This window comes from Lactuca sativa, chromosome 8 (genome assembly GCF_002870075.4).
Source record: "Lactuca sativa cultivar Salinas chromosome 8, Lsat_Salinas_v11, whole genome shotgun sequence".
Classification (NCBI taxonomy): Eukaryota; Viridiplantae; Streptophyta; class Magnoliopsida; order Asterales; family Asteraceae; genus Lactuca; species Lactuca sativa.
Genome location: NC_056630.2, coordinates 222,272,965 through 222,299,423, shown reverse-complemented (window position 1 = coordinate 222,299,423; position 26,459 = coordinate 222,272,965). Strand labels below are relative to the sequence as shown.

At 36.2% G+C, this 26,459-nt stretch overlaps 2 protein-coding genes across 3 annotated transcripts; one reads left to right on the top strand and one right to left on the bottom strand.

Moving 5' to 3' along the window:
* Nucleotides 1-355: 355 nt before the first annotated feature.
* On the top strand, nt 356-4,328 carry LOC111903280 (uncharacterized). Of its 2 annotated transcripts, none has more exons than XM_023899064.3 (2): nt 356-1,200; nt 3,900-4,328. In XM_023899064.3, exon 1 carries the CDS (start codon nt 503-505, stop codon nt 1,187-1,189), a length of 687 nt encoding a protein of 228 aa, XP_023754832.1. In that variant the 5' UTR covers nt 356-502; the 3' UTR covers nt 1,190-1,200; nt 3,900-4,328. The 2 variants fall into 2 exon arrangements, with proteins under 2 accessions (XP_023754832.1, XP_023754828.1); XM_023899060.3 differs by having other exon boundaries at nt 358-1,200; nt 3,934-4,328.
* A 1,255-nt stretch (nt 4,329-5,583) lies between these two features.
* LOC111903269 (fasciclin-like arabinogalactan protein 21) lies at nt 5,584-6,829 on the bottom strand. The gene has a single exon (XM_023899051.3). The coding sequence runs from the start codon at nt 6,683-6,685 to the stop codon at nt 5,651-5,653; it is 1,035 nt and encodes a 344-aa protein (XP_023754819.1). The 5' UTR covers nt 6,686-6,829; the 3' UTR covers nt 5,584-5,650.
* Nucleotides 6,830-26,459: the final 19,630 nt, after the last annotated feature.

The window sequence follows — 26,459 nt, the reverse complement described above, 5'->3', positions numbered from 1 at the left end:
TGACAAAATATAGATGTTAGATATATAATGTAAGTTGATATTATATTATTTTTTTTTGGTACATACATATTACGGATAACAAATTTTAATATATTTTATAATATTGATTGGACGAGATAACCATCGGAATAAAATATCAACTAACATTAAAAAGTTGATTTCGTTTGTAACCCATTAGTATCGTTAATTAGTAAATATATAAATAACTTAAGCTAACAAAGGCATATATAAAACAAACACTTATAACCACAAAGATACAATCATACAAAGCCTTAAAATTAATTAAATGCGGTTGAAATGTAAATAAACAAAACATATGTTGCTTATCTAACAAAACTTAAGAGTTTGAGGGCAGATCAGTGAAAATTGTGAAATTCGACAACTCTTATGATTCGAAGCATTTAACGAATCGGATGATTTCTTGTGAATCAACAATGGAGGTCACGATCTTCTTGTTCTTCTCCTTCACTCCATCTCTATCTAAGGATAAGAAACCCTAACAATGGAGAAACACATTCAAACCTTCCTAAACAAAATCTCATACTTAGCAATCACCATAGCCACATTCACTCTACTCCTCGTCTTCCTCTTCCAAACCCCACCAGAAACCTGCATCAACCCTAACCACAAACCTCATCCCCGATCCTCCTGTGACGCCGCTCACCGCCCAATCACCACCATCGAAAAGAAAAACCACCGTCTATGGTCCACCCACACCTGGCGGAAATCCGTCGATTCGTTCTCTGCAATCTTCAATGATCTCCGAACCCTAAAACACATCTCCAACCACACACACGCTCTAATCGTCTCCGCCGGTGGCGGTCAGGCCGTCATGTCGCTAAAGGAGATCGGATTACACGAAATCACCGGCGTTGAAGTGGTTGATTCTCCGCCTCTAGTGAGTAGAGCAGATCCACATAATTTGCCTTTTTTTGATGGGGTTTTCAATTTAGGGTTCAGTGCGCATTTGGATCTGGCATTATTTCCATCTAGGTACGTTAGGGAGCTTGAGAGAACTGTTGTGGTTGGAGGCGTAATTGTGGTTTGTATGGAGGAGTGTGGAAATGGTGAGATGAATGAAGCTCTGAAACTCTTCAGGAATTCAAAGTTTTCTCAAGCGAAAAATGTCACATTGATGGGATCTAAAATGACAATGATCATCATGAAAAGAATTAAATCTCGTTCTTGAAGATATTCGAGGTAATTTCTATGTAATTAATTACTGTAAATTATGTTTTGATCATTATGTTATATCTGTTGTAGATGATGATCTTCAATGTCTATATTACACCAACTACATTTAAATCCATTCAATTTTTTCTTTGCTTGATTATGAGCATTCATAACTTCTCTTTGATTTTTTTTTTCTTGATTAGAACAGATTTTCTTGTATTCATATGTTTCTCTATCAAGTTGTGTTTTTGTTAAGTTGTTTCTCTATCAAGCTGTTTTTTTTTCCTTTTTTTTTTCTATCTCTTAGATGATTTGTGATTCCGATTTTAGATGTGAATTAACACACTTATCTTGCCATCCTTATGTTTGAGAACGTATTTGAGCTATTATGATGGTTTGTTTGTTTACTATTAAAATAAATATAGATGTTGTTTTGGATTTTTCTCGTTAAGAAACAAGAAGAGGGTAACATGGTGTAAAGACTCAAAATTTTGATGAATTTGGAAGTTATCATCTTTAAATAAATGTGTTTAGGTTGATTTTTTTTTTCTAAAAATGAATAGTTTTAATATCCTTTTGCTAAGTGTCATTCTAATATAACTCCTTATTAATATTATGTATGTGTCATGTAGATATATTAGGCAACTAATTTCAAAATTCAAATTTATATTTTTTAATTATATGTTAAATTAAGTTATAATAACTTTAAAATTTTGATATATCTCTTAATTAATAATTTATTTAAAATGACTTATTTAAAATAACTGATTAATAATTATAAATTTTTATTATAAAAGTTTAATTAATTTTATAACCGTAGTTACTACGGGTTATAAACTAATATTTAATATTTATTAATTAATTGGTATTTGGTTATTTGCTTGGAGGGTGCCCTAGAATCGAGAATCCCAAATCAAAAACATGTCTAACACCTAATTCGATGTTTGCCTTTCCATCGTCTTATCCTTATTGGCTCCCCCCCTTCGTCTTGTCGGATACTTGACACCAGTGTCAGCAAACACGAGCTCCACCGTTGCCATTAGACGTCGCCCTTCCCCTTTCACCAACCCAACATCGCTGGCGAACCAGTCGATAATTTGTCATTTTGTCGCCAACATTGCTCCATATTCAGTGTAAATGCTTAAATGCTAACACGTAATTAATTCTAGAGAAGTGTATAACATGTATAAATTTAATATGTGAAATGTTAACTTAAAACCGATCCACTGACCCTGACCATTGACATGAAACTTGAAACTGATTTGCGAACCTGTATAATTAAACGGGGTATGCGATTTGTGTATGGGTTGATGTTTCCATTCCACGAATCTATGACTCGCCAACCTGCCAACCTCAATACATATATGAGTTGGGTTGGGTCAAAGTATTCTAAATCCGCGACCCGAGAACTCGAATTCGACCTAATTGCCACCCTATTGTTTGTCATGAGAAGAAGATTAAACATGAAAATTTCATTAACCACAAAATAGTTTAAAAGGTTAAAATGATGGTTTTTATCATTTAGCACAATCATTCAAATAACTAACCAAATAACATGTTTTAGTTTAAAAACAAATTTATTTGTGTCATCTGAATCAATGAACAAGTCAGATGTTGGTAAATGCCTTTTAGTGTTGTAACATTTCAAAAAACAAAATCCTCTTAATTTAAAATAATCGATGCGGTCTAGATTATTCTCTTTTGCCATACCCTCGATGATACGATGTTTTGCAAACTTTTCAATTGGTTGCAAAAAGTGTGGCAAATATTATGGTGTTTTGTTTATGAGTGAATGAAATTTTAGGCTTTCATGTCACACTACTCTTTCATGCATGAGGCGTTCTACTATAGTCAACGACAACTAAATAAGCTCATGTTTAAGAGTAGTATACATTTGTACTTGTTTATCTTTATCATTTTTCTTATAAAAAATGTACGAATAAATGTGAAATTACTTTTATTCTTCAATCTTAACTTGTATAGACATAAACATGCCATAATGTAAAAACTTAAAATTGGTTCATGACAAACATTACATTAATCATTTATCTCGGGCTTATGTTATTACTTTGATGTAACTTATAATTAGTAATTTTAACAATTTAGTTTAATTTATAATTTGTATTTACATCACCCAAATCATTTTTAAATTCCAAAATAATAATTTAGTTCAACAACCAAGCCGATTGTATAGACACCACTTTATAGATTATATCTACTAGAATTACATCTGAATTTTATAATTGAAGTAGGTGATGCAAAATAATGACTAATTGAACTTAACTAATTATAAATTAAACTAAACTAACTAAGGGGTCGTTTGATAGTTGTTGACTGAGTTAGAACTAACTGAGTTAGAAGCTGACGGGGTTAGGAATTCTGACTGAAACCATGTTGTTTGATTATGTATCTGACTGGCTATGCTGAATGATCAAAATGATCATTTTACCCTTTTGTTATTTTACAACACAATATGAATCTATTTAGTTATAACAATGTCATTTAATACAAAAGCAATTCTCACAATTACTATATAAGCATTTTTATTGAATGCTGAAAATGACCATTTTACCCTTTTAAAGTATATTAACATATAAACATTTTTTTGCTAAATTGCAAATATTCATCAAATCACAAAAAATCATTAGCACGATATTATTGATTTACAAACTGATTGAATTTCTACATAAACACAAACTAATCGAGTGTTTTTCCTTGTTTCAAAGCTATGAATAACAAGCCATTGGTGTGGCATTACAGGTGAGCATGAGTCCATACAAACAATCAGTGACTTGATATACTTTGCAAGCAAATGGGGGAGGAATAAGAGGAAACGGAAACGGTTCGTTGCAATTTGCTATGACATGATTTGGAACTTATGGCGATTCAGAAACAAAAGACTATTCCACTGCGAGAATATTTCAGTCCATAATGGTTTGGAACGCATTAAGGCTATGACCTTCTTTTGGGTAAAACATAGAAGTAATAAGGGTATGTGTAGTTGGGAGGAATGGTTGATATCTCCATTTTATGACTTGTAATTCTGCATTTACTTGTACGTTTTTACTTTGGTCCCTCTTCTAGCTCCTTGCTAGGGGAGGGTTCCTTTCTTTAATAAATTATTTGCTGTTTCCAAAAAAATTGGCAGCTTTATATATTGTATTCTTCAAGATTCCAAAAAGGTGATGATCTCTTATGTGGTAATGCATATCTCTCACTATTCCAGTTTCATTCTTTGTTTTTTGATATATAAACCAGAATGCTCAAGTTGTTCATAGAACAGTGCCCTGTACAAACAACTAAACTCAAGGGTACTCAATGTAATAAAACATCAACACAAGGTTGTCCATGACAACCAAAAGTCATGGGACCAAAATAAATTTTAGAAATCCAAAATAGATTTCAAATTCATTGCAGAGAAGGATCGGGATGATTTTGCACAAACAAAAATAGAAATTTGCTTAACATTCAAATAGTTCATAATTTCTTGAGTCTTAATTCAAGAAAATTGATTTAATTCACAACTAAAATCAGCCAAAAAAACATACAAATGAAAATTGGGTTAATTGGAGGAAAAAAAACGAGCAAAAAAACGCAGAGCCAAAAAACGATTGAAGGAGATGGTTGGATAGCAATCGGTTTCAAAATCGATTTTATTAATCGATTTCAAAAATAATCATGAATCAATTTCATGAGATAGAATCGGGAAGTTTTATCCTCCCCTCTTCCATCACCCTCCTCCTCCACCTACTCCAACACAACCATCATCGCCAACGCCTACTTCTAGAGAGATAGAGATTTCTATCCTCTTCTACTCTTCTTTGTTCATGTATTCAAATCAAGTATTTATTTTGTTTATATTTTTGACTTTTTTTTAATTCCCTCAAAACTTTGGATATTGCAATTGGATATGGAACACCTGTATAAATTTTACTAATAGTGTTGAGATATAGAGATTTCTATACTCTTCTAATCTTCTTTGTTCATGTATTCAAACTATTCATGCTTATGTTTGTTTATATTTTTCATTTTTTTCTTTAATTCCTTCAAAACTTTGGATATTGCAATTGGATATGGAGCACCCATATAAATTTTACTAATATTGTTTGTGATATTCACTTTTCCAAATAAAGTGTGTATTTTATGTATCATTGTTAAAGCTTACTTGATCAAATTGATCATATATTCATGTTTTTTGATTTCTATCACGGAATCATAGAATCACAGTTCACTCTTTGTTTGATCAAATTGATCATGTAACCCTTGACTCTTTGTGAGAATGTATGACAATCGTGACTTTGAGGAAATTGTGATTTTTAAATTGAATTTTTGATTTTGTAAATGAATTCTTGATTAGATGCCTTTATCACTATCGAAAACTATGGTTACATTACTAAAGTTTAATTCTAATTTGTCTTTTTTTTTTTTTTTTTTTTTTTTCGAAATATGTATCAAAGAATCCAATTACCAATTTTTATCACGACATGCTAGAAAGCTCGTCCGTATTCAAAGGCCGAGCAATTCCATGAACAATAAACTTCTCCGACAAGAACAAATCCGGTGCAGTAATCGCGACTCCATTGATAAACACAACTTGAGAAAATCTAGACGTATCAGTGATCTCCACATCTTTACCTTTAACCAGAGTTCTTAAAGACGCACCTGCTGGCATGCCCGCCAACTGTTTGATAGAATGCCTCAATGGAACTATATGAAACCTCATGAACTTATCCAACAATGGTGATGACATAGCCATTAACGCAACATTCGGAGGTGTAAAAATCGTCACTGAATCCAAATCTGGAAAATCCTTCAGTATCCCATGAATCACAGAGTTTAATCCAATGGCAAACGGCATGAATCCGGATGAGCTCAGAAATTTCACCACTCGCCCCCATTCTTCCTTGTTCTTGATAAATCCACGGACAACGCCGCCGCCACCACCACCGGATTCACACAATGGTAATGTTATGCTTTCTTGGTTATGATTGAAGGAAGCGAACGGACCTGCAACGCCATGAATAATGACGGGGCCTTGAAGAAACAAATTCGGGTGAGTAATCAACACGTTGTTGATTTCAAGAACATGATGTTTGTTATCGTTCTTCGTGATTGAAACTTTCTGGTGTTGAATCAAGGTTGGTAAACAAGTTTTTATGGGTTTTTTGAACAGATCTTGGATGGTTAATTTTTCCGGCGAGATGTGGTAGGCGAGGAGGTGCTTGGTCATGTAGGGACGGATTGAGAGGTTGGAAATGGCGGAATCAGGAATGGCAAACACGGTGGTTTCTGGTGTTGATAGGAAGAGGTCCGGTGAGATGTGGAGGAAGGTGGCTATGAAGTTGAATCCATTTGATCGGAGTAGTTTGGAAGCGTTGGTGGTGATGTCCGTGAAGGAGGAGGAAGTGTCGTTTGGGAGTTGTTGTTGGTGGTGGTGGTGGGAGCGGAGGGTGGTGGTGATTATGACGGCGAGAAGCATTGAGGCGGAGGTGAAGAATATTCCTTTACCCATTTTTGTGTGTTGAGTTGCAGAGTGAAAGAGGTGAGAGGCGAGGAGTCCCGAAGCGGTTGATATAGATTTTGATTATATTTTCGTAAACAACCCTGGAATTTTGTAAATGTACAAGATTAGTCTATCAATAATTCGATATCTTCATTTTAGTACTCCACATCCCAAAATCAAATGAAATCTTTTTAAATCATGATTTTTTTTTTCAAAAATATTTCAATGCTTTCTCAGAATTTTACTAATTTATACGGGTGATTCAAATTCTAATTTATACGGGTGATTTGTATCGATTAAAGCTAAAGGAAGTATCCAAACTGCACATAGTAGTAAATGTCACGAGACATTTCATCGTACCAGGAACAGTACATCTAGTGAAGTCGTGGTGAATCACCGGTAGATGATGAAGATCTCCTCTCTCTCTCTCTCTCTCTCTCTCTCTCTCTCTCATTTCATCTTATCAGGAACACATCTAGTGAAGTCGTGATGAATCCTCAGTAGATGATGAAGATCTCTCTCTCTCTCTCTCTCTCTCTCCAACAACTATTTTGTTTAAATTTCATTTCTTTTTAAATCTAACAGTTATAAAATAAGAATTTAATAATTTTTTTCTTAACCATTTACCACTCTGTAAATACCAACAAAATTTATCCTTCAAACGTAGATCTCTCTCTCTCTCTCTCTCTCTCTCTCTCTCTCTCTCTCTCTCTCTTCATTCATTTTTAATACAAAATGGATTCCAACAACTCCATCCTAAAATTCAATAGAAAAAAAATCTCGTGTTTCTAGTTTAAGCACGCAAACTAAAAATACTTTCTCTTTTGATCCATCGACTCTGATTTATCGTCTCCAACTTGATGCCCATATTCACCAAAAAAAATCAATATCAATATGTTCAAAAATATTATCTCAAGGCTATGCCAAATATTACCCCCAATATGATCAACAACTTTGTGACTTTTCTCATTTAAGTTTCACAAACCCAACCCCATTTTGCATCACCAAGCCACCCCTTTACGGGACACAAACCCAAACTCTCGACGAGTTTGATGACGACTTCGTACAGGAAACTCAACCCCGTTATACCTGGATACATCTAGGAGAACCAACTCCCTCCATACCGCAAATGGAAATAAGCGGCGGCAACTAGAACGAAAGCATCCCTCATGGGTGGACTCCGATGGAAGAATTGTTGTTGACATAAGAGTGGGTCGACATATCCGAGGACACAAAGAAAGGAAATGCAAAATCGATTAATTCTTTTTACCTACACATTACTGAAATATTTCTTGCACAAATAGGGTTTGGGGGCTGCTGTCATGTAACGCCCGCAAATTCGGGCTAGACATTTAACATATAATAAGTAATAATTATTATAAATAAAATCTTTGAATAGGATAATTATTTGGTGTACGCTTTACGAGCGATAAATAGACGTTTTTTTTATAGAAGATTATTTTGGATAAATAATATTGATGAGGGTTATAGTATTCGTGATGACGAGACGTGGGTATATAGAACGCTTGAATCTAACATCTTATGAATAAGTTATAATTGTTTGAAGTTTTGCTTTGTGCCCTATACAACAAAAATATGTCGTAAAATAAGAATGGAAGATAGGTTGCTTATTAGCCTATGTAATATAAACAAAAGTCATAGTAATTCTAAAAGCGAGAGTGTTCATATAAAGAACGCCTAAATCTTACTTCGTATGAAGAAGTTACGATTTTTTGAAGTTTCGGTGTAGGAGTGTGCGACATATAAATCAAAATTAAAATCGGTTGAATGTTAAAAATGTAAACAAGAGTCGAAGATCTCGTGAATACAATTCCGTTAATACAAAGACATTCGATAAAAAAATTCGTATGAAAGAGTTATGATTTTTACCCGGGCTTTAACAGTGCAAGCCCTTTAAAAATATAAAATTAAAAATACATTGATAATTAGCCGACGAAGTCTAAATAAAAGTTGTAGTACTAGTCGATAACTACACGTGGATATAAAAAACATCGAAAACGAAGTTGGTAAGAGAAAAATATGGGAGGAGTGACTATAGCGCAGAGGCGCGGCGCACCTGCTTATAAGGCTCGACGTGCCTGGCCAGTCCCCTATACACACACACACACACACACACATATATATATATATATGTATATATATATAAGCAGTTTTACAGCCACTACTCATGCCTTCACAACCCTTTTTCCCTCTAAATCAACTTTCTTCTCCTAATATCTGATTTTCTCAAAAATTTTGAAGTTCTTAGCAGGGCTCTGGGTCGCCGGAGAATCCAACAAATAGAGACGTTCAAGTCAAAATTCTGCTCACACAATTTCCCGGTTTTTGCTAAAATTCTTGTAAGTTAAGCTACACTTACTATGCTTCAACTGTAACTTATATTTATATTCATAGTTATTATGAATCAATAAATACAATTTATCAGTGATTCCATGTCATGATACCGATTGACCTATTTACAGGTATGATGTCTATGCTGGATTTAATGATGTGTTTAAAGTAGGATTTCCAAACAGTATACTATGTATACCAAATGAACTCTACCTCTGATATGATCTTACCTAGTTGTTCATTGTCAGCTATAGATCAATATTCATTGAGATTACTGAGGGATCTATACTATCATTATTATAGTCGCAAGAAATATAAGACTAAGACTTAGTGATATTCGTACCTAAGTCTTTCGAAAGGAAAATCTAAGGTGATAGGCGAAGCACTGACCAAATCACCAATTATCCACCTTAACAAGTGAGTGCATGGTTACTTTCATGAACATGATTTTAATACACATATCTAATAAATGCATTAAATATTTTTCTGGAATATGTGCTAGATGTACGTATAATACTATTACATAATAATAATAATAATAATAATAATAATAATAATAATAATAATAATAATAATAACTATTATTTCTGAGAAAATAAATATATATTAAATACTTAATACTCTATGTTAAATTAGGATAGTGTTGCCTAAACAAAGTTGGTATTGGAGATTGATTAGTAAACTTGCCTTATAAAGGATGATTAGTTTGAGTTAAGTTGAAGAGATGTTAGTTATACCCTAAGACTTGAAAGAGATGCTTAGTTCAATTAACTGTGGACATTAGAGTAGTTTTATGTTGGGATGTATATAAGCTCGAAACGGAGGGTAGAACTATGTTTCTCAAGTGCTACTCTTACTAGGGTGCCATTATGTGCTAGAAGTACTTTTTACTTACCAAGTCTTTTTTCAAATCTCTGTTTGTCAGGTGCTACTTGTGCCGGGGTATTAATATACGCTGGGGGGGCGAATCCTACTTGTACCAGTGTACTATAATGTGCCAAAAGTACTATCATGTACAAACTCCTTTTTGACAATATTACGTGTCGGGGTATAGGAGCATACTAGAGTACTATACTAGTATCCCCTCTTCCTTTTCTTTGACGAGCTTTGTGTATCAGCGTTTCCAGTGTTGAAGTAATTAAGGGAACTTCATAGATTGCCAAATAGGGTGAATTAGTAATAGAACACTACTAGGCATGTCTGTTGTTATTTTTCCAGTTAAAGTGAGTATGGGGGTAGTACTTCAAGTACAAATACCTCACGTAGGCATAGTTATCTAGATAACCACCCCTGACTTAACTATCTCATGGTATTTTATGAGTTGAGGTTCATGGTGAGACTTATTCCATTCCTCTCCTTTGATGTCCTTATTGATACTCGTTTGCTGCAAGGGAATCCACCGAAACAACGTAGTTAACTTTCTGTTCACATTGATCCTTTAAAATGCGTAAGTTCTTTGTATAGGATCAGTACATGGGGATTGACAGGATAGGGTAGATTGTTTTCGAGATATGATGTATCTGTGTTGATGATAGCAATTGGCTTGTAGGTTCTATATATATATATATATATATATATATATATATATATATATATATATATATATATATATAAAATTGTGTGATTGAAAACCCTATGTATCTCACCAGGTTTCCCAACCTGACCCACTCATTTTATATGCCTCACAAGTAGTGGTGTTTAGACTGCTGGAGGCTTTGATAGGATGTTGAGTGAATGAAGAAAAGACCAGCAATAATGTTCATGAGCGTCGGGTCTTTACATTGTAACATATTTTATGTATCGGTTTTGAAATCCTTAGGATTATTATTTGAGCCAATCATTTGCACTCAAAAAGATTTTAATATATTGGGATTTGTTGCAAATAAAGATATTATGGACATAGAAGATGTCACAGTTAATATCAGAGCACTAGTTTAATTAAACTAGGACTTATGAGTATTTCTAGACTTATACATAAAGATGAGGCGATAATGATGAGATGTGTGTCTAGTATATCTTAGGTTGTATGCCTAAATAGACACAAGGACTAGGTTACTTTAGGGTAAATACCTTAATAACTATTATGTGCTAATGAAAAATTTTATTTTATATCATGCCTTAGGTTAACTTACTTGCTATGATATGCACTAGCATTCTATAGGAGTGATGCCTTATATGCTAATATGTGCTAATTATTATGTAATATAGCATGCCCTTAGGTTTCTTACCTAGATTTCTATACTTGAAAGGATTTAAGGTTTGTAGCGGACCTTGGTTTGGAGAAGGAGATTTTATTTGTTCAGGATTCTAAATGTTTAATTACTATATTAGAATTGAAATATGTTAAATGTGACTTGAGCATTTGGAGCATTCTCATGGAGGAATTGAAGTCAGTGGAGCACTTGGAACTCAATGGAGCACTTGGGGTTCATGGAGCATGTGATAAAGGAACGGATCATCTGAAAAAGGGAATGTCTGAAAAAGAAACGTATCAAGTGCCAAAGGAACACATCATATAGAAGTGGGGTTGGAACATCTAGAAGGGGTTTCGAGCACTTGAGAGTGATATGGAGCAACAAGGGAACTTGTTGCACCATCTTATAAAGGGTTGGGTCGAGAAGGATGTTGTTGCACCAAGGGCATTCCTTTTTACGCCAAACATATCCCTCTTGCGCCATGGAGAGTCCCTCTTGCACCATGGAGAAGCCTTGTTGCTCTAAGAAGATTCTTGTTGCGCTAAACATGTTCCTTTTGCACCACGGTGGTGATGTTCTCCAACCTAGAAGTTCTTGCACCACACTTGAATCATGTTGCACCATACTTGCACATGTTGCGCCATCATGGTGCAAGATGGGCCATTTTGGTTCCTTGACAAGCCATGGTATCCATGATAAGCCAAGTATGCTATTAAGTCCTCTATGATTCTTAAGATCATTCAAGGATGCTTAGAATTTGGTTTTGCACAGGATATACATCATGTTGTGCCACCATGATTGATGTCGGACCATTAGTGGTCATGATGCGCCACCTGTGCATCATGATGCTCCATTATGGTCAAGGTGGTCCATCATGTGTGTTGCTGATGTTCATGGATTATTTGACATGGAAGAATGTTATAGAAGATGCTACATGGCAAAATATGATTAACTGTCACCATTCATGGGCCTATGGGCCACTAGGCTTGGCCTATTAGGGTCTTAGGTCTGATTCCTCAACTATAAATAGGGATGCATGCTAGGTCGTTTTTTATCTTGAATTGTAGACTGATAGGAAAATCTTTGTGTAATTGTACTTGTAACCTCTATATAAGAGCTCTGAAATAAATAATACTCCCCTCCTACCCATAGACGTAGGCCACCTTGACCGAACCACATTAATATTATGTCTTGTGTGCTTATAGGTTTGCTTGTTATTCGCTTTACTTCCTAACAAGTGGTATCAGAGATGCGGTTTGTATTCCTATGATTGAAGATGTCAACTCATAAGTTTGATTTGGAGAAATTCAATGGTTCAAATGAAATCACATGATGGAAGGTGAAGAGGAAGGCTCTTCTAGTTCAACAAGGATGTGCAGCGACACTAGAAGAAGAGGAAAGCTATTATTATAGGAAAATTCTACCAAAGGTAAATGTTAATCCCAATTACCTTGGAATTACAGGGTACATGCTCTCAGCATATCCTCTAATGTTTGAATCGTTTGTTCGCTCTGACCATCGGTTTGCGGATAGTAAGTTGTACTTAAACACAATTTCGTACGCAATTCCTCTTGTAGACTTTTCCAAAACCTTGAAGTGAAATGACTATCATGATCTAATACAATCGTTAAAGGAACACGGTGAAGTCTTACTATCTCCTTCACGTAAGCATTAGCAAGTTTATCCATATACCATTTTCATTGGCTGCTATGAAGTGTGGACTTTTAGTAAATCGATCAACGACCACCAAAATTATGTCGTGACCGCTCTTAGTTCTGGGCAGTTTAGTCACATAATCCATGGTGATGTCTTCCCATTTACCTGTGCGTACAAGTAAAGGTTCTAAACTCCCATATGGTTTCTGATGTTATGCCTTAACCCTCACACACGTCACACACTCGGCCACATACTATGCAACGTCGAGCTTCATCGTCGGCCACCAATAATAGGGTTTCAGATCCCTATACGTTTTTTCTACCGGGATGAATCTAGTACATGGTCTTGTGTTCTTCCTCCATCATAAGATCTCTTATTCCTCCCGTTTTAGGTACCCAAATCTTATCTTGGAATACCTTCATTCCTTGATCGTTTGTATTGAATACTAATGTTTTTCCCAAACATTCTTCTTTTCGGTCATTTTTCTCTAAAGCTTCTACTGAGCTTTCTTAATGCTTTGTAGAACCGTTGAGACAACTTCGATTCTTAATGCTCTTGGCCTTTTCCTTTCAAGGCTCACTTTTCGGCTTAAAGCATCAGCTATGACATTTGCTTTACCAGGGTGGTAAAGTATTTCACAGTCATAATCCTTAAGCAACTCTAGCCAACGTCGTTGTCTCATGTTCAATTCCTTCTGATTAAAGAGATACTAATGACTCTTATGATCAGTGAAAAGTTTGTACTTTGTGCCACAGAGGTAATGCCTCCATATCTTTAGAGTGAAAACTACTGCTGCCAACTACAAATCATGAGTGGGGTAGTTCTTTTCGTGCTCTTTCAATTGTGTTGATGCATATGCTATCACCTTATCCCGCTGGGTTAGAACACAACCTAACCCAACTCCAGATGCATCACTATAAACTGCGAAGTCTTCAACTCCTTCTGGTAAAGAAAGAATCGGTGCTTCACACAATTTCTTCTTTAACTTCTCAAAGGCTTCCTTATGCTTTTCACTCCAAGTATAAGTAGCTCCTTTGTGGGTGAAAGCTGTATATGGAGCAACTATCAAAGAAAAGCCTTGGATAAATCTTCGGTAATATCTAGCTAATCCCAGAAAGCTTCGGATCTCCATGGGACTTTTTGGATGTTCCGACTTTATTATAGCTTCAATCTTAGCTGGGTCAACCATAATCCCTTCTTGGTTAACCACATGACCAAAATTGGACTTCTTGAATCCAAAAATCACATTTGGAGAACTTTGCATACAACTTCTCCTTTATAAGAACTTCTAGCACTTCATGTAGATGCTTGCTATGCTCCTGCTTGCTTTTTGAATAAATCAAAATGTCATCTATGAACACTATCATGGATTTATCGAGGAATGGTTTACAAACCCTGTTCATCAAATCCATGAATGCTACTAGAGCATTGGTTAGACTAAATGACATAAACAAAAACTCATAGTGTCAATATCTTATTCTGAATGCAGCCTTCTCAATATCTTGCACTCTCATCTTTAGCTGATGATATCCTGACCTAAGATCGATCTTCGAGAAATAGCTCGAACCTTGCAATTGATCAAACAGGTCATCAATACTTGGGAACGGGTACTTGTTCTTTATTGTTCCCTTATTCAGTTCTCTGTAATCTATGCACATTCTCATGCTCCCATCCTTCTTTTTCACGAATAACACCGGAGCTCCCCAGGGTGATGAACTAGGTCTAATGAAACCGGTGTTCAACAACTCCTGAAGTTGCGCCATAATCTCCTTCATATCTGTTGGTGCTAATTGATATGGGGCTCTTGCTATTGGTGTTTATCCTGGTTACAAGTCTATTCTAAACTCCACTTGTCTATTAAGGGGCAATCCAGGAAGATTTTTAGGAAAGACTTCCCGATAGTTACACACCACTGGTATGCTGTGCATTTCCTTATTCTCCTTCTTGGCATTGATCACGAACGCCAAGTATGAGGTGCATCCTTTAGACAAGCATTTTCTGGCTTTCATCAGGGAAATGATTCCAGAATTTATTCTATGCTTTTCTCCGTACACCATAGATGACTCTTTTCCAGGCGGGTTGACCCTTACTATCTTCTTCTTGCACAATATCTCAGCATCGTTGGCGCTAAGCCAATCCATCCCCAGAACGATGTCGAAACCATTCAACTCAATGGGTAATAGCTCATCGTGGAATTTATTTCCGTTCAGGTCGATGACAATATTTCTAATATAGTCGTTTAAAAACCACATTTTTATTTAAATACAAGGTGTTTTTTTCTTACATTTAAAGCATTAGTTATATCATGAGAATCAAACTAACCATAAGCTTCTAATAAGATGTAAAAATATGATGGGTTGCAAACTTGATATCCGAGTTTTGATCGACTACACTCCTCCAAACCTACAAACACATTTTAAAGTTGCATATTTAATATAAAATACAATTTTTATATAACTAATACATATTTATACATAAAAATATGGTTTGAGTGTAAAAAAATGTATTTATACAAAACTATGGTTTTTAAATGAAAAAAAGCATATTTATACGGTTTAAATGTATTAAAAAAACATTTATACGGTTTCAAATGGAAAATAGACAAAATTGAACAAAACTTGATAAATGATGTTTGATTGGAACAAAAAAAACATAGTGTCAAAATTGAAATAAAAAATTAAACTTAGTGTCAAAATCGAAAAAAGTGAAAACTTAGTGTTTTTTGTGAAAAAAAAAACAAATTTTGACACGTCAACATATCATGTCAGCATGCCACGTCATCAAAACTGACACGTCATCATGCAACCTGGTTAACCGGTCAAGTGGTCAGAATTGTAACAAATTGGAAAACATGGTGTCAAAATTGACACAAAAAAACACGGTGTCAAAATCGAATTTCTGTGTAAAAAGAGTGTTTTATGTGCCATTTACCCTTTCATGAATTTGGAATTTTGGGTCCAATTGAGCACTTACAACTCATAAGACCGGTCACATATCCCAAAGATTGACTCATACCTGTCGTTATGCTGCGATGTTGACAACCTTTTCATTTTCTGTTTTGCACAAGTATCTTCGGGAGGTGTGTTTGTGTGTGATTAGCTTGCTTTGAGATTTTCAATAAAAATAACAAGTCTAATCTCAAGGCATATGACTCACTTACCAACTCAACTGTTTTGAGAAGATTCGGCTTCTTGGGATTGGATCAAAATAAACAAATGTTTTTTTACATAAAAATTCAAATGCAAAATGCAAAAATATTAAAAATAGAATAGAAAGAAAATCTTTTTGGTTTTTGAAAAATTTTATTAGTAGAAAACCAGAGTAAAATAAAAATAACAAATAGAAATGAAAAAGAGAAAGAATTATGCAAAATGTATGCAATATGTACAAAATTTCAACCTACATGCAACGGGATCTATGGATGGATGGATGCCCCTCCCGAAGATTAAAATATAGCATCGTCCTTGATTCTTGGAGAGAGACATAGCTGTCCTATTGAGGGCTGGGCGACGGAGGATGAGGGGGGAACAGTGGAGGGTAATAGGGCTGATAATACGGGGGCCACTGGGGTTGGGATGGTGGTGGATGTGGTTGCAGAGAAAGAAAAAGGGCGCTGTGGAGATCGCTCATCAAGTAATGCATGTTACAGTTGTGCTGCTCTTGAGCAGCCCATCGTTGATCAAACTCGGCCCCCCGCAGGTCCTGCTGGGCCCAACGCCCCTCTTGAAGATTACGGTAGTCCTGAAATTCGGATGTATGTTCGGCAACACCCGTATAAATCTCACCTAACTCCTACTGAATACTCGTGTAATGGTGGTCTAATCGTGCAAACTCGCCCATGTAAATGTTGTGTTCGAGAAAGGGAATGGAACGAGAAAAGCTGGAGGCACCTGCAATTGGAGAAGGGGGGGGGGTGAGGAATGGTAGTTGGGGGGTCTACGGACTGCAGTAACACTCAAATTGGACTAGAGGCACCAAGTTATAGATGGGATGTCATTGGCCAAAGCGAGTATCTTCTTATTTCGACTATCAATACGTAGATACTCTTTACCATCTACGGTTCAATGAACATCCCCGTTGGGATGACGGTGAAAGAGGTGCATAGTCTCCATAACATCAATAGATAAACTAGTGCGGCCCAAAATTATTTCAGTGGGCTTGTTGGGTAAGTGGAGACCAAGATGTTCAACTATAATTGAAACCATTCCTCCATAGTGAAGTTGGCCACCATTGCTCATGGAGTTTTTGAGCATTTTTTTGGATTACCCAACACCCGAAATGAGGAACTTCCTCGGGCTTGTGGATCATGCACCATAAGACTTCCAATTCCTTCTTGCTTGCCTTGCTAATATCTTCTTGAGGGAACAAAAGTGAAGCAATGATCCGATGTGTGACCTTAAGGACCAGATGTTTGATACTAGAATCCTTTTTCGTACCAGATTGGAATTCGCCTTCACAAGAGATGCTTGTCCAAAATCTTCCGCAACTTTGCTCAAATATGACATTTTTTCTACCCTTTGTCGTATACACGTCTCCTTTTGCTTTTGGAGCACCAATAATGTCACAAAGGGTGTCAACATGAATCCGATGGGATTGGTTGAGTAGTCGAAAGGTGAGGATGTGTGTTTGGTAATCAAAGGGGATGAATGACAAGAGTTACAACATGGGTGTTTGGTAACTCATTGCATGGAGATTCAAGACGCCTTCCTAACCTATGTTCTTCAAAAGTTTGTGGACTCCTTTGTAGATGTGAATTTCCTTAAGGGATTGGATATCCACAAATTTTGAGCCCTTTTTACGCTTCGAATAAGGCTTGAATATGCAATTTATTGTGGATTGGACTAAAAAATAAGACCAAATTGATAGGGGTTTTCCAAGGACCTTGGTCTTATTCATCATGAGTCTTTTGACCACTCATATTTGAGGTTCCAACTCTAGCCCTTTTGCCATGGGATGCCATTTTCCAATGAATTCAACAATTTTTTCACACAATATAGGACATTTGTGAACAATAAAGCATTCACCAAAAATCACCCAAAAACATGGTTCGAACTATATGCACAAATTAAAGAGTTTGGAACAGTTATACCAAATTTATGCTTGTAAATGGTGTTTGGATAATGTCCAATGCTTCCCCAAGCTTTCCCCAAGCTTATCCTACAAGAAATTACAAGAATTAGCTCGAAATTTTGAAACCCAAAAATTCTAGGGTTTGCTCAAAACCCATAAAACCAGCCATGGGAGGGTGAAATTGAGGTGCAAGACAATGAAGATGAAGAAAAGAGAAGAATTTCATACCTTGGAGCTTGAATTATTGTGCAAAATTGAGGAAGATGCAATGTTTTTGAAGATTTTTTTCGAATGGGGCAGTAAGGGATAGAGGATGTGTAGGTTTTTATGAAAAAGAAGTGAAGAAAAATCGGATTTGCTGATTAAAAACGCACAACCCTATATTTATGTTTACACGGGCTGTGTAAGCGATAGAGATATGTTTACACGGCCGTGTAAATGAGATATCTGAACACACAACATTATCGATTACTTGGGCCGTGTAGTTGATAGGTATACATTTAAACGGTCGTGTAAATCTCTGAGAAGGTAACAATTTGATGATTTTTTATTATTTCAAATTGCAATCTGCTAATTTATTACTGCCCGAAAAATGATTTTTTAACCTCGTTGAACATGAAAAACAACTTGAAAGCTTAAAAATGAAGAAAATATGATGAGAAAATAAGAAATGAAAGAAAAGTTAATAATACCCCCGGGTTGCCTCCCAGTTAACCACCCAATTTTTTATGTCGTTGGCTCGACTTGGCCCCTGAATATATTTCATTCTTGATATGTGGGGCTCTCAACCACTTCCATCTCTACATTCTTCACTTGGAATCCTTCATAATATAGTTTCAATCTATGGCCATTAACTTTGAAAATCTTCCTGTTTTGTTGGCTTATGATTTCCACTACACCATTTTCAAAGACATTTGTATCCATAAAGGGACCAACACATCTTGATCTTAGTTTCCCAGATATCAAATTGAATATTGAGTGGTAAAGCAACACTTTTTAACCTTTTGTGAAGGTTTTTCGAGAGATCACCTTGTCATGATATGTTTTGGTCTTCTCTTTATAAATCATTGCACTTTCATATGCATCATTTATGATCTCTTCCAATTCTTGAATGTCCAACTTCCTTTTGTTGCCCACTACATCTTCATCCAAGTTGAATTTCTTCACAACCCAAAAGGCTTTGTGTTCAAGTTCGACCAGAAGGTGACATGGTTTCCCAAACACTAGCCGGTATGGGGACATACCAATAGGGGGTTTTGAAAGTAGTGTTGTATGCCCATAAGGCATCATCCAACCTTATAGTCCAGTCCTTACGGTTTGGATTGACTGTTTTCTCCAAAATTCCTTTGATTTGTCTATTGGAAACCTCTTCTTGCGCATTGGTTTGGGGGATGATATGCTCTTGAGACTTTATGAGTCACCCTATACTTTATCAAAACGGCTACAAGCATCCAGTTGCAAAAATGAGTCCCACTATCCACTATTAGAGATTTTAGAGTGCCAAACCGGGAAAAAAACTATGCTTTAAGGAAATTCACAACAACTTTGGAATCAATAGTACGGGTGGCCTTGGCCTCCACCCATTTGGATACATAGTCCACCGCCAACAAAATATATGAACAACCAAATGAGGGTGTAAATGGTCCCATAAAGTCAATACCCCAAACATCATATATCTTGCAAACCAAGATGGGGGTGAGGGGCATTTGATTTCTAGAGCTTATAGACCCAAATTTTTGGCACTTATCACAATGTGCACATAGCACATAAGAATCATGAAAAATGGTAGGCCAATAAAATCTACTCTCTAAAAATTTTCTAGCTGTCATTTGGGGTCCAAAATGACCTCCACAAGCATAGGAATGAGAAAAATTTAGAACAGATTGTACCTCATTTTTCTCAACACACATTCTGATCATTTGGTCTGCGTAATACTTCCAAAGATATGGCTCATCCCATACATACCTCTTCATCTCCTTCTTGATATTGTCATTTTGCCAACGTGTGGATTCCAGGGGGAACTGATTTGTGACCAAATAATTGACAATGTTCGCATACCATGGAGCTAAATGCTCATCTTGGAATGTGTCACGGATTGGTGTGGTGTCTCTGGGTGGGTCAATACGACTAAGATGATCCGCGACCAAATTATCTTTCCCACTTTTATCTTTGATTTCTATATAGAACTCTTACAGAAGCAACATCCATTATTTTAACCTCGGCTTCGAATATTTCTTGATTAGTAAATGCTTTATAGCTGCATGGTCCGAATAGATAATCACTTTGGTCCCGAGGAGGTACTGTCGGAATTTCTCCAATGCAAAGAAATCACTAACAACTCCTTCTCTGTTGTGATGTAGTTGGTTTGAGAACTATCCAAAGTCTTGGATGCATAGTAAATGACATGGTGAGTTCGTTGCACTTTTTGTCCCAACACCGACCCAATCGCGGTGTTGCTCGGGTCACAAATAATCTCAAATGGGAGATCCCAGTTAGGTGGTTGGATGATTAGAACGGAGGTGAGTAAATCCTTCAAATGATAAAATGCATCCTTGCATGATTGAGTAAACTCAAATTCAACATCTTTGGAGTATTTGACACATCAACACCATAATCTTTGAGAAATCTTTTATGAACCGCCGATAGAAACCTGAATGGCCAAGAAACGAACGAACTTCCCGAACATTTATCAGGTAAGGGAGACTTATGATAATGTCAATCTTGGCTTTGTCAACTTCCAAGCCTTTTTGGGACACTATATGACATAAAATCAATCCCTTTTCCACCATGAAATGGCATTTTACATAGTTAAGCACAAGATCTGTGTCAATGCACATTTGCAAAATTTTTGTTAAACTGCTCAAACATTCATAAAATGAGTTTCCAAAAACCGTGAAATCATCCAAGAAAACTTCAATGATGCTTTCAACATATTCATAGAAAATGCTCACCATGTATCTTTGAAACGTTTCGGGTGCATTACATAGACCAAAAGGCATACAACTATAAACAAATGAGCCAAAGGTACAAGTGAATGTGGTTTTCTCTTGATCTTATGGAGCTACCGGAATTTGAAGAAATCCCGAGAAACCATCTAAAAAACAATAGTGGTATTTACCCTCCAATCTCTATAACATTTGGTCAATAAAGGGTAAGGGGAAACGGTCCTTTCTTGTTGAAGCATTCAACTTCCTATAGTCAATACAAACATGCCACCCGCTTTGCACAAGGGTTGGCACCAATTCTCCCTCAGAATTTTTGACAACTGTGACTCCATCCTTTTCCGGGACTACTTGAACGAGGCTCACCCATTTGCTATCAGAGATAGGGTAGATCATACATGCATCCAAGAGCTTCATGATTTCTTTCTTTACTACCTCCATCATTGGGGGATTCAATCTTCTTTGTGCCTCTATGGTTGGTTTGAAGTCTTCCTCCATGAGAATCTTATGCATACATAAGGAGGGACTCAACCCCTTTATGTCAACAACTGTCCACCAAATTGTCTTCTTGTACTTTTTCAACAAGCTAACCAGCTTATCTTCTTCTTCGTTGGATAACTTGTTGGAGATAATGACAGGCAAATTATTCTTTTCTCCAAGGTATGCATACTTTAAATGATCGAGAAGAGTCTTTAATTCTAGCTTGGGTGCCTGCACAATAGAAGGAAGAATTTTTGTATTAGAAATGGACAATTTAACCTTATTATTATCATACCTCATTTTCTTCTTCTCTTCCATGAAGTCCACAATTTCTAGCAACTTCTCATCAAGCTTGAAATTTGCTACAATCTCTTTGACTAAAGTGTTATCAAAATTCCTACTCAAAACTAACTCCAACAAATCATGGTTAGTCAACTCAAAACACTTTTTAGTCAAAGGTTGGATCATATCAACAAAATTTACATAATGTATATCACTTGGATACCGCATTGCTTCATAGATATTGAAGTTGATGACCTCCCCATCAAATTCCATAGACAATGTACCATTATAGAAATCAATTTTTGTTTTTGCTGTTTTTAAAAATGGTCTACCTAAAAGTATGGAACTCGAGGGTTGATCATCATCTCCCATATGAAGCACATAAAAATTTGCAGGAAATACAAGTTCATTGACTTGCACTAATACGTTCTGCAATATACCTTTTGGGTGTACTAAAGATCTATCGGCATGTTGAATTACGACTCCTGTTTTTGTCAAAGGTCGAAATCTCATAGTTTTATAGCTTGAATAAGGTAGAACATTAATTGATGCTCCAAGATCAAGCATGGCACGTGGCACAAAAAGGTTACCCATTTTACAAGGAACCGTGAATACACCCGGATCCTTGCATTTCTTTGGTAGCTGTTTTTGTAACACGGCTGAAACGTTTTCCCTAACTTTTACTGTTTGATTTCCTTTGAGATTTTTCTTAGATGTGCAAAGTTTGTTAAGGAACTTTACATATCTAGGAATTTATTTAATAATATCTAAAAGAGGGATGTTGATTTCAACCTTCCGGAACATTACCATGATCTCATCATCTTCTCGTTCTCCTTTTGTGCTTGTTAATCTTGAAGGAAATGGTGCTGGAGTTACTTTCACTTCGGTATCTATTGGCTTCTTTGACTTTGAAGTATTTTTCCTTTCCTCTTCTTTGACAGCTTCTTCTACCTCAATCTCTTTTTCTTCCTCTTCTTCATTCGAAATCCTTGGGCCTTCATAGCTTTTGCTACCTCTTAAAGTAATGGCACATGCATTATGTTTTGGGTTCTTCTTGGTTTGGGATGGTAGCTTGCCTTGTGATTCCATTCTAATCACGAATTGAGCAAGTTGTGACACTTGTTGCTCCAAGCTTTTTATGCTAGCCTTGGTTTCTTGTTGGAAGCTTTGAGTGCCAGTGGCAATGATTTTAAAGGGCGACCTAGGCTGAAGAACCCGTTTGTGGAGGTGGTTGTTGTAGTGGCCTAGGCTGGAAATTTTGAGGTTAAAAGGGCGACCTTTGTTGATGTTGAGGAAATGTTGGTCTTTGTTGATAACCTCCATGTTTATTTCCCCCAACTTTGATTATTATTCCATCTCTGATCACCCCGTGGCTGCTCATATCCTCTCTGATTTGACCTGGAATACCCTTCCAAGGCATTTGCTTCTTCATAATACTCATCTTGAGGTTGAGGGCACATGTCGGTTGGATGCCCACTTGAGTGCAAATACCTCAAGGGCGAGGTGTGGGTTGCACACCTTTATATTTAGCTAGCATCATTACTACTTTTGTAAGCTTGGACAATTGGGCTTCATTTTGAGGAGTTTGGACTTCTTTTAAACCTCGGGGTGCATCCGTGTACCATTCTTCATCATGACTTGAATGCTTAGAATCTTCAGCCATATTCTTGATTAGGTTGTAGATCTCAGTAAAGACCCGCCACTGGAGGCATTAAGAAGCCTTCTCTCCATTGGATTCATGCCTTCAATGAAGTATTGGAGGAGCTGATACTCGATAATTCCATGTTTAGGACAACGAGCACAAAGTTTCTTGAAGCTTTCCCAATATGTGTGGAAAGCCTCTCTCTTATGCGGCTTGATTCCAATGATTTCCCCTTGTAGGGATGAAGCTTTCATCTCGGGAAAGTATTTATCCAAAAACAATCGTGCAAGATCTACCAAAGTAGTAAACGTCCCCGGTGGGAGGTCATAAAGCCAATCTTTTGTTGCATCTTGCACCGCAAAGGGGAATGCCTTGAGCTTTATTTGATCTTCCGTAACATTGTATGGCTTCATTCCCACACATACAACATGGAATTCAGTTAGAAACTTGTGAGGATCTTCGTTTTCAAGGCCTCTAAAGGTAGGGAGTAAGTGGATGAGTCCGGATTTTAGTTCAAGATTGGCGGCTACCATATATGTGATGCAAAGAGGTTATTGTGTAATCTCCTTCCTCGCCTATTGGTGAAAGGTTTGTTCAGGTGTTGGGTTTGGAGATGGATTCCCTCCATGATTATCTCCCATAGTGTGAGTATTTGTTGAAGTTTTTGTGGGTGTAGTGTTTGGGATGTTATGAGTAGGTGAAGAGGGTGGAGTGATACTTTTAGGTGAGGATGGTTGACTTGAGAGTGATAGGTTTTCTGCTTCGGATGTGGATACACTTGAGAGGGGTATGTCTTTCCAAATGTTAATGAATGGGTGGTTAGATGATGAAGAAGTCCTGGAGCCCGGTCGCCTCTTATGAAGATTGATTTCCTTCCATAACTTCTTTGCAGTCTTCTCTATCTCCGAGTCAATTGGTAGTGGTGTACCTGTATGGAAAGATTTAAGCATAAACAATTAGTAACGCCGTGTCGCTAACAACGACGCCAATTTGTTAGGCAGGTCAAACCCAACAAATAAAGGGGTACAAATGACTCCAAAAACACTACTAATTTGCACTAAAAATGTAATACAAGGTAAGTAGGGTCGATCCATAGAGACACCGAACAAATGCTTATACCCTTTTTGTGTAAGGCACAAATATGATCACAAAAGAGGGGAGGGGGGGGGGGGAGGATTTATAAGCAATAAAGAATTGAAGTAATAAATAAGCAATTGATTAAATAAAATACATTCAAGTTTTGTAAATACTCCAACTTCATGCAAGAGTAACTAGCAACGTAAATGCAAGTATGAAATGATATTTGTTTAATTCTATCTAAGTTGGTACTTGGATATGCTAACAAGATCTAGCAATTCCCATTCACCACATAAGTTAATCAAAATAAGCTCTTTGATTAATCCTAATATTACCAATCTAATCTAAATAAGCTCTTAGAATTAGGTGGAGAGATTGCATTATGCTTTGTGTGAATTTTACCAACAACACTCAATAGTCCTAAGCACGGGAGATTAAAAGTGTGTGAATTTGATTCACACTAGAATCACTTGAAGAAATTCAATTTAGTTCTTGTTACTTGTTCTATTTAACAAAACAATTACGAATTTTGCATAATAGATAACTTGGGTGATTCAACCCTAACTCAAATGGCCAATAAGAACTAGAACTGAAATCAAACTTTTGATTGAAACAAAATCAAATTCATTAGATAACATTTAGAAACAAACACGAAGTCACATGATTGAAATCACAAACAATAGTCAATACATAAATTTGGAGAGTTTAGGTTTCTAGCCACACATGACTAGAACAAAACACAAATCTAGAAATTGAAGTGAAAGTCTTACAAATTGAATCCAAACAAAATCCAAGTGTTTCCAAGTATTAATTGACTTCCAAATCTTCCAGAAAATATCCACAAAACTTCCAAAATCGATTTAACTTCTAATGGAACTGGTTGCACCTTTTAATAAAGAAGAAATATTGCTTTTAACTCACGACCACATTTACACAGCCCGTGTAAATCAACACTACCATTTACGCGGCCCGTGTTAATATAAGAGTACAATGCGTAAATTGGTCAAAACTTCAAAGTACAATGCTCAAGAGTCTCCGTTTACACAGCTCGAGTAAACACAAGGCTTCCATTTACACGGCCGTGTAAATCTCTGAAAATCCAAAATCCAAAATCTTTAATTCTTTGATATCTTCATCCTCGGTGCTCCGCAAGTCCCGAAACTTCATCTACATCTCTTATTTACCTCCTCAAGCAAGATCCACCTCCAAAATTCCCTAAAGTATCACAAAAGTGTGTGAATGAAATAGCCTCATAAAAAATTCCGAAAACATGCAAAACGCATGAGTTTAAACCTATATGCAATTCACTTTTATGAAATAAAGCCACAAAATTGGTGCATGAAATGCACCTAATATCCAGTCTCCGTATCACACAAGGTATTTTGTCTATTTCCACAACATCAAGATGTATGGAATAAAATCTTCAAATGAGTTCTAGACAAAAATATCATCTACCTTCTTCTTTTTCTTTAATAACAAGATAAACACTTTGTAAAAACGGATTTTCAAAAGAAAATTGTAACAAACAAAAACAACATTTATTCTTGAAAGCTTGAACAATCTTTGAGTCAACACTTTAGAAATTGAAAACTAGTCTTAAAAATTCCTAGTTGCGATCCCAAACATTTTTGTATGAAAATCGATATATCTTCAAGATAAGGTAACCGATCAGGAGTCGTTCCCTTGAAATAATCACTTAGATCTTCAAGGTACGACTCTGATACCTATTGGAGGAGCCCATTTGAACGACCAGCTAAGAGCGGAATAAAAGGATCTTGAGATTTAACGATAACAAAATACATGAAGAACAAAACAGATGAGTAATTTGATGATTATAATAGAAAGAGAGGTTACAATTATAACTATGAAGACCATTTCGATGGGAGAGATACCAACCGAGAGTTTCTCTCTAAGTAAAACAAAAGACTACATTTTTAGGTGCACACATAAAACAATGACCATCCCTCTCTATATATAGAGAGATAACTTACAATACAATAAAATGGGATAAAATAACCTAACTTATCACTCATAATTTGTAGAGCATTTCCATGCTCCAATAGTGTCTCTTTCATTGCTATTCACAA